General features: G+C 47.4%; 1 protein-coding gene across 1 annotated transcript; it reads right to left on the reverse strand.

The window, feature by feature from the left end:
• Nucleotides 1–1,909: 1,909 nt before the first annotated feature.
• On the reverse strand, nt 1,910–8,341 carry MCL1 (MCL1 apoptosis regulator, BCL2 family member). The gene is made up of 3 exons (XM_073323497.1): nt 7,673–8,341; nt 5,278–5,525; nt 1,910–4,668 (listed from the first exon to the last, which is right to left on the reverse strand). Exons 1-3 carry the CDS (start codon nt 8,301–8,303, stop codon nt 4,552–4,554), a joined length of 996 nt encoding a protein of 331 aa, XP_073179598.1. The 5' UTR covers nt 8,304–8,341; the 3' UTR covers nt 1,910–4,551.
• Nucleotides 8,342–9,795: the final 1,454 nt, after the last annotated feature.

Consider the following 9,795-nt stretch of genomic DNA (forward strand, 5'->3'; position numbering starts at 1 on the left):
TCCAAATCCCAGAGCCAGCATTGAAAATCTCAGCCCCAGTTTCTAATATAAGAAAGTGAGCGGAGATTGGCTAATGGGCTACAAACACCATCAGTGGTAGGGGAGTAAGGAATTCAAGTAGTCCAGGGAATCTTTATTAAAAAGAGAGAAAGGGCTGCGGATGGGGGATGATAGATATGTTCAAGATGATAGAGCAGGCATTGATAACATGTTCCTACTTCCAGGCACTGCTGGATCACTCTCAGAAAGGATAAATGAATGAATGCAGTGACCTTGTTCAAAAATTGGAGGAAACTCTTAGTTAATAAAGGTTCATGTTCTAAACAACTGCTTCAGAGAAGGAAAAATGGATTGTGATTACTGGCACATTTTCTGCTCTCTGAAAGCCCTTATTTGAAAGGGAAAGGAAGTTTCCACCCTTTTACCAAAGCCGAGATAGCCTGTATTGAATAGATAGCCTTCACAGTATATACATGGTTACCAGGAAGCAAGGCAGCTTTGACGCACTTTACACCCACTACCTAGAAACAGAGCAGCCAAGTGGTGAAGGGGAAACCAGTCTACAAATTCCATATTTGCATGTTTCCATAGCAAATCCCCACCTTTGCATGAAGCCACTGGACTTTGGGAAGGGCTTGCATAGAGAGCATTCCTAAAAGTAGCTTAAAAGGAAGACACAGCCAAACACTGCCAGATGCCTTGTCACCATATACAAAAACTGCCAACTTTCTTCCAGTGGCAGAGGCCCAGATTCTCAAAGGTGTTGGGGCCCTTAACTTCCATTGATTCCAATGGAAGTTAGGAGCCCAAATACCTTTGAGGATTGGGCCAAAGTGACCATCTGCTGCTGAAGGTGGCCATCTGCTGCATTGTTCAATGAAAGCGGACAGACTGTTCATTCGAAGTGGGGGTGGGGAGAATTGCACTGAGCATTTTCTAGTTGAATCGTGACAAGGTTTCATTTTTAACAATGCTGTCAAGAATTCTGCCACTCTTTGCCTCCCAAGCAAGAGATGAATGCAAAGAAGCAGCAGGGAAAAGACCCCATGAGTTAGGAACACGACCATCCCCCGCTACACCACAAAATACAGCATTTGCCTTTTCAGACAGGCCTATGAAACAGCTGTTTGCCAGCGTGCCAAGTACCCTGCCTCCCACATTCCCCACCTATAAGCAATTTGTCATTAGCACCAGTAAACACAGAGCCAGCCTAAAGCTTTTGAGAGGGTGAGCAAGCATGATTCTTGGGTACACAGCACACTCTTAACTCATTACCCATACCTCGCACCCCACTCTCCTGTAATCTCATACAGCTGGTTGCTCCTTCAATGCCAGCACTCATACCGCAGGAACTCCCCGCCCCCCCAGTTGCTATACCTTTAAAAGCAGTCCTACCTACCACCCTCAGCTTGCAGTGAGGGAGGGCATCTGCGTAAGTCAAAAAGATGGCAGCTGTAGCACATATCCCATTGTTGAGAGGAACCTTTGGTAAGACATCATGTCAGTATGATCAAACATATTGCTTCTGCAGCAAGATGCAGCAGGCCAGTTGCCCTCATAGTGCAATCCCCTCATGGAGGAGAGAAGCTGGAGCAGTGAGGTACTTGTTTCTAAAGAAGCTTGTATGGGACAGGTTTCAGAGTAACAGCTGTGTTAGTCTGTATTCGCAAAAAGAAAAGGAGGACTTGTGGCACCTTAGAGACTAACCAATTTATTTGAGTTAATCCTGGGTATCTGCTTCAGGCAGGAATACTACTTGAATACCAATTGATGTTTTCTTGCCCTGGACAAGAAAGGAGGCTAAATGTATAGCTAGAACTATGCTGTTAGCTTATACAGTGGCTGTAATTAATAGTAAACCCTTGCCAGGTTATAAAAAGTGTGTGTGGTTTAAATACAGATATCATACTTACTATATTTGCATAGTTTATTTTAGCAGGGAACAGGCTACAGAAAAGCAGGCAGGCACAATTGCAGAATAGTTGGAATCTAATAGACCCGTGAAAAGCTATGCCTGTTTGGTGAAGGCTGTTGCATTTCTGGGGGCTGAGAAGAGGAGGAAGAAGAGGAACAAGTATTTCAGTTGTACACATTGTCTGGACCCTGCCTGAATGTCAGGGCAGTGCTGAAGAGACTAACCCTATCCAAGCTTAAACGAAAACTCTAAAGATTAAAGGCTATTTGTGAAATGTTACTGCAACTGTTGAATTAGCCTCTCCCTTTGTGGTTGAGCCTTTGAGTGCAGCTGTTAGCACTTTTTATGTAGCCCTGTGTGATGTTTAGCTGAACGCTTGCATGTGACTGTTGAAGAGGTAAATTGAGCTGCTTAGTGAAGAAAGACCCCCCTTCTCCTTTTAAAGAGAGCTGTGATCTGCTGAACACGTTAAGATTTAAAGGGTTAGAGATGAATGTGAGTGTTTCCTTACTAACACACAATTTTGGGTCAACTGAACATAATCATGGAGTAAGGGTTCTCACAACTTTTGCACTATCAACAGGATGTTGGGGATTTGTCTTGACACCTCCTCATTCACAGTTGGACACTACTGCTAAGACAGCTAGAGCAGCTGTACATGGAGTACTAGAAAAGCTACAATGCTTTGTCATCTGTGTAACTTGATGCAACAGCTGGATGCAAGCAGAAGTGGGACTGCGGTAATAGGTAGTGCTAAGCCCTGTGAGAGCTACCCCAGGCCCCTGTACAGTATATTCATTCATACTATAACTGAAGACTTCTGCTACCACTGTAGGCTGGAAATTACATGCACATTAGAGAGAGAAGTTCACTACAGTCACAGCATACACTTGGCCACAAAATACTGTTATGGGGTGCTACTGCCTTAACTTCCAGGCAGAGGAACAGCAGCAAGATTTAACTGTGCAGAAGTGAACAAAAACCACTTTATTGACAAGAGTAGGACGCTCATTTATTATGTAAACAAGCAAGCCTGATGCTAGCACCATGTTTGAAGTCTAGGCTTTGTTTTACATTAGCTTCCACTTCAACCCTAATTCAGTCTGAACAAGATTTTAAATACAGTGAAGACTAACATACCTCATTTTGCTGAAAACCCAAAATTTAATATGAAGCTATTGTGCATACAGAGAGGGAATCAACTGGCTCAGTTCAAAAAAAAAATTAATACCAGATTACTCCCTGCAAGCCTGTCCAGAGTGAATGTGAGAAATAGCTATTGAAGGATTGAATTGAGTATGTCAAATTAATGGATTCATGGTGCTAACTGCAGATTCAATCCAATTTAGTTGTTTTATTTAGTTTGAGAAAATGCTTACATTCAAATTAGCTTAGTTTTGAATCAAGACTAAAAAAATAGGTCAAAATAAAACATGACTAGGAAATAGCCAACAGTGGCTTCCAGAACACTCACCCAGCCATTAAAGAGTCAGGAATAATCCAAAGATTAAAACAATCTAATAAAAAAAACCAAAAACTCGTGCTGCGGCCAGCAAGTCATAGGGAACACAGGCATCAGTCACATAGCCAAACTTCGCCAGAGAAGCCTAGCAGTTTTACTAGAGTACATGAGGAAGAGACACTTTGTGGAAGTCAGGGTAAGAGAGAAGCAAAAAAGGAAATGCTGTGTACAGCATTTCAATAAAGGGATCTGGACTCACTCTAGCCATCTCTCTCAAGAGATCATCTCTGTAAAAATGTACATATTTTACAGACATTTACAAAGTTCTCTGTACAAGCCTCCCCACCCCCTGCGAAGTTGTTTTGTTTTTTTACATACTTACAACTGCACTCCCTCTCTTTATGACTGCAGGTGTTCTTTGAGAGTCATAACAGAGGTGGCAAATAATGGCCTAAGGAGCTCTACTGGCAGCCTGTTAAAGTTGGCTAGCTACAGCAAGGTCAGGGCTTCTCAGCTTTCAAGATGACTGTACCCCTTTTCACTGCTGATGGAATGTAGGCATATTTCAGCAAAAGTTCCACTCATAGCTGGTATATCTGGTTATACCCAGAATATACCTTTTTGCACTTCTAACTCAAGACACAAGCCACAAACTTAGAGACTCAATGGGTCCACAGGACCCTAGTCCACATTTCCAGTGAGCTATGATCACAACTCAGAGCGAAGGAAATGAAACTCATTCCGTATACAGCCATCATACCAAAACTAATAAAAGCCTCTAGACAGTCCGGAGTAAGAGCCGCTGGTGCTTTTGTTGACTTGAACAGGAGCTGTTCCCCTTAGTGACAAGACTGCACTTAAAAACAGTACTCTTAGCATCCTTTCACAAGGCTCTTCAAGGAAGCAGTATTACTTGCTTCATTTTCTGTTCTCTTTAGCAAAAAAATCCTCTTGTTGGTACTCTCAGTCAGACTGCACCACACTACCCTTTCAGGGGGGAAGGGGAGGGAGGGGGAAGTCACTCAGTGAGATTCCCAGATGTTATTCTCTATGTTCCCTTGAAGTACAGTGTCATAGGTATTCTTTCACAGCAGGAAGTGTGCAGTTCACTAACTCCAGATGCAAAGGAGAGCTAGTCCACCTCGCATTTAGGTCATTTATATCATTCCATGGCTCATCGCATCATGTAGGCCAAGCTTGCTCCCAGTCCAGCAAAGCCTGCAAAAGCCACCAGAACATTCCTGATGCTACCTTCTAGATCCTCTACACGGAAGAATTCAACAAATCCCTCCTGGAAGAAAGAAGTGAATTATTAATGTCTAACATTAGCCATTTACCTGGGGTGGGGTGGGGGGAGGGGGGGGGGAAGGGGAAAAAGAGGTGCTCACAATGCAATTTGTCTTTATGAAGTTCTCATAACAGTAGCATCCCTGCACACCACCAACTGGGGACTAATCATGACAAACTTGTACCAAATACAGAAGCAATTCAGTACATTCTACCTGATTAAGGGAACCTGTCTAGTGGCTTGAGTGTGGAATTTGGCTCTAATTGCAGAATACTCATGGCATGACAGAACTCAATTCACCTTTGCACCTTCTGATTCCTATCTTTAATTTGGGGATAATGTCCACAGGGCTTTCAGATGTATGGATGAAAGTGCTCTAAGTGCAGAGTAACATCATAAAACACCATGTATCTTTATTACACCAATTAAGTGATTCATAATCCGCTTGCACTGCTCCAGCCAGTAGTTTTAAGTGGATTGGTAAATCATCCTGTATACCTTAGGCATGTACAAGCACAGGTGTCACCAAGTGTCAGCCAGAGATAGGCAATTACTACTAGACTTATGGACAACTTCATTAACCACATTCAGTCCCTGCAATCTTTCACTTACCCAGCCTCTTTGGTTAACTAGCCAATCTCGTTTGCCTGTGACAAGCACATCTGTGATGATCCCTGCTAGTGTGTTGATGCAATTCTCCTGGTTTATGCTCTTCAGGTGTTTTGCAACAAAGGCACCAAAAGAGATGAGTGTCACAATTCTACCCCAGTTTGTTACTCCATCATTGAAAACATGGGTTGCAACGGCAGTCACTGACTTCAGATCCTCCTCGTTCTTGATGTCTAGCTTCCGAAGCATTCCTGAAGTAAGAGATTAGCAGAAGAACATAGTGAGTTACTTTTGTAGTCTCAGTGTAAGCAACTGCAAATACTATACAATAGGTAGCATAAACACCAGCAAAAATATCTGCCTTAAAGGCTAGACAACTATTGTATATCCTTCCTCCCAAGAGGAAGAGAGGAAGATGGGGAAACCATTATCTCCATGCATGCAGGCATTAAGTCTGGAAGCTTTAGTACACAATTATATTAGCATGAGCTATTTTAGTTAGTTAAATTCTTTTTGAGACAGGGACCTAAAATGAAAGCGCTGTGACACTGCACACTTAAGCTTTGGGAAAAACCTCTGTATTAGCCAAATCACAGTACCCTCCTCCTCACTGGATTTAGAATGACAGATCAAACAAAACCAGTTTCTTTTCAGCCTGTCTTTTGGCCTCTCCTTGAACAGGCTAGGTGAGTTAGAACAATTATGAAACTGTCACGCCTTTATTATGTTTATTAAAAGGAAGTCCAACCATTCTGACCCCTTGATGAATTAGCATAAATTAGACATTTGAAGCTACTTTCTTGTTATAGTTAACATTTACAGGATTCTTCTCCAATATTAGTTCCCTATTCAGCACCAGGAGTTAAAAGATTAGTTATCCAAAAATACTGGTTTATCCCAGCATTACTCAAACTCATGAAAGAGGTACCATAATTTATTCAGGTGGCTTAATGCCAACTGTAAAGGCTAATGAATTCTATTCCCAGGGAACTAAATCCATTTGAAGTCCTTATCTTCTTTGATCTTAGTAAAAATATAACCCTGTGGAAAGTCTACAGTATCTCAAATACTTTAGACTCTTCTAAAATTTAATGAGTTATTTGAGCTCTCTCTTCAAAAAAGAAAAAAAAAGTTACAATATTGCTCAAAAGTAGGAGTTTTGGGACTTCATATTATGGTAAGTACTGTAACATGTAACTTACACAAATTTCATGAAAAAAGTTTTCAAAGTCTGGCATTTCAATAGAACCTGACGAACTCAGAGCTTAAGGTAAAACTGAAATTCTGTTTTGCTATTACTCAGACACTAGAATAGAACTGAAGAAAAATGTGACCTTCAGAAGTTCCCAGAAATTTTCAGACTGGAGTATTACTAATCAAGAAGATACAGGACACCCAGCCATGGACATGGACTTCAGCGTTCAAATTTCTGTAGCTATTTTAAGACTATTGTGCAGCATTACACACTCAGGGTGAAGCTGGTGTAAAATGCTAGAATAGTGTAATGAGAGATAGAAGTCAGAATAAATACTTGCTAGCACTTCTGTTCTACTGCAGCCTAGAAAACGAAGGCGACGAATCCATAACTGGCTAACCTTTGGACAAGATTTACAATATATTTGCATGTTTGCCCACTTTCTGCACCCTACTATGGTTAATAAGTGACAATCTAGTTTTGCAGAAGTTAAAGGGTTTTCCCCACCCTCTTGATAAACAAGGTTTAGTTTCGTTTTTGAAGGAACTAAGGTTATTCTTTCCCAACGGCTTCTGAAAGAATGCCCCGTAACTGGTGCCAAGAGCCCCGCAGCCCAGCCTGCTGCATTCAGCTGACCCCTCTCCCAGCCCTGCTTCCCGGGGCGGAGTCTCCAGTCCCTAGATCAGTAGTTGGCAACTTTTTTCCATTTGCGGACCCCCCCCGGATATCTTGCAGGGCGCCCAGCTGCGGAGCAGAGGTTGAAAGCCACTAGCCTACGGCAAGGCCAGCCTGGCGCGGACCCTTTAGCCACAGGGGTCCACGGAGCACAGGCTGAAAAACCACCGCCCGCGATCGCCCCAAAACACCCCCCCGCCCCCGAGGTGACTCAACAACCGCTGCCTGATACAGGCCACCGGCAAGGTCCCCACCTCCGCTCGGCAGAGGGGGGCCCACAGCGCGGGGGGGCCCACAGCGCGGGAACGCCCCCCGCCCCCCCCCCGGCAGCTCCCCTCAACTGGGATCCAGCCAACAGCGGCAGGCCCCAGCCTGAACCCGGCTCCCCCAGGCGCCCGCCTCTCCAGTGCCGGGGCCAACTAGGAGCAACCCGGGTCCGCCCCCGCCGCCATCTTGGACGCCGCCGCCCCCTCGCCCCGCCCCTCTTCCCCCGCGGGCGGCCTGGCCCGGCCCGGCCCCGCCCCTCACCTTGGAAGGCGATCTGGTGCTTCTCCATGACGCCGTCGCCGACCCTCCGCAGCGTCCCCAGCGCCTTTTCCATGGCGGCGGGGCCCGCGCCCCGCGGCCCGCTCGGCAGCCGCTTGTGGAGCTTCTTGCCGCCGGGCCCGCCGAGCTCCGCGGCCTCCCGCAGGTAGCGGCCGATGAGCTCGAGCGAGTCCCGGTACAGCCCGTCCAGGTCGTCGTCGTCCTCCGCGGGCGGGGTGCCGGGCAAGGAGCCGGCGGCGGGCGGCGGCGGGCCCATCCTCTCGGCGTCGGGGTCGCAGCCGTCCAGTTCCTCTTCCGGCCGCCACAGCGAGGCCGGCCGGGGCCCCACGGCCACCAGCGCCGGCGGGGCGGGGGTGGGGGAGCCGCTCCGCGCGCGGGGCCCCTCGCCAATCAGCGCGCGGGCCCCCTCAGAGCGGCCGTTGGGACCCCAAGCGGCTCCGCCAATCAGCGGCGCCGGCCGGCCGGCCTCCGCCGGAGGGCCGGGGTCCCGCGCGCCTGGGGCGGGAGGGCCCCCCGCGCCGCTCGGGGAGTCCGGCGGGGAGGGGGCCAGCGCCGGGCCGCTCCCGCAGTACAGGTTGAGGCCGATCACCGCGTTCCGCTTTAACGCCAACATGGCGCCGTCTGCACCCAGGTCGGACAATCAGTGAAGGCGGGCGGGGGCAGCGCCGTATATATAGGAGAGGGCGGGCCCCACGGGCCAGAAGGGGAAGTGATGAATGGACTGGGGGGGGGGGGCGAAGGCGGGGCCGAAGGCGGGGCCTGAGGAAGCGCTGGCGGCGGGTGGGGGGGGCTGGCTGTGATGAATGAGTGGGGGGGGCGGCGTGGAGGGGAGCACGGAGGCAGGAAAGGGGGGGAGGAGGCAGGAGAGTCTGGTTCGGGGAGGGGGAGGGGAGAAGCGGGGAGGGGGGGGGGGAGGGGAGAAGCGGGGAGGGGGAGGGATCCAGACAGCGATGGAAAAATCCAGCCTCGCTGGCTTTGCGCCTCCTGCGGGTGGGAGGGGGGAAGCTCCTCTCTGAATGCCTGTGGGTTTCCCCACGCTGTTCCCGGAGAGGGGACATATTTTGGTTCTCTTTTAAAGAAGAGAGAGAGAGAGAGAGAGAGAAAAGGGCAATTCTGGACTTTCCAATTGTTCTCACCGCAGATCTATCAATCCTTAAACTTAAAAAAAAAAAAAAAAAGGGTGTGGGGGGGACACCCCAGATCATAAAATGTTCCCTTCGTGGGGGGTGGGAGGGGGGAAAAAAAAAAACCACCAGGATTTAGAACCAAAAAAGAGCACTAAACGGGTAGGCGATGCCTGCGTTCTTGTTAGCGTCATTGCAAGGTTGGTCCCAAACAAGCCCACTTTACAGGGTGCTACGTAAAAGGCTTACTTACAGGCCTCGCTTCAAACCATCGTCAGGGAAGTGCAGCCTTCTCTGGGACGAATCCTGCAAGCCGCTTAGCAGCGCACAGCAACATCGTACCCAATTTCAGGACAGGGAGTGAAGGAAAGCATTGTAGCCAATGGAAAATGAAGGAACTGTGCAGGGTATAAGTGTCAGATTAGGAATACAATGAAGACACCAGGGATAACACACTAAGGATATGTCTACATTAGAGCTGCTACAGCAGCACAGCTATATACTTATGATGTTAATATTGTATATTATATATCATGGGTAAGAAATATTCAGTAAGCCAGATGTTTTTTGCACAAAAGCAATTCACTAGGTCACAATAGGCCATCAAGGTCTACCAATGGGTCGTGAGCCCAAAAAAGTTGAGAACCACTGCCCTAAGTGCCCCAGTATTGCCAAGGTGGACTACACCAAGTAGGGGGAATGAATTGTTTAGAGTAGGGGTCTCAAACTGGGAGTTGGGACCCCTCAGGGGGTCATAAGGTTATTACATGGGGGGGTCACGAGCTGCCAGCCTCCACCCCAAACCCCACTTTGCCTCCAGCATGTATAATGGTGTTAAATACACAAAACAAGTTTTTTTAATTTATGGGGGGGGGTCGCACTCAGAGGCTTGATATGTGAAAGGGGTTACCAGTACAAAATTTTTTGAGAACCACTGGTTTAGAGGTATAATTACGAGACATGTGGTGAAATTGAGCTAGA

The sequence above is a fragment of the Lepidochelys kempii genome, chromosome 24 (genome assembly GCF_965140265.1).
Source record: "Lepidochelys kempii isolate rLepKem1 chromosome 24, rLepKem1.hap2, whole genome shotgun sequence".
Lineage (NCBI taxonomy): Eukaryota > Metazoa > Chordata > Testudines > Cheloniidae > Lepidochelys > Lepidochelys kempii.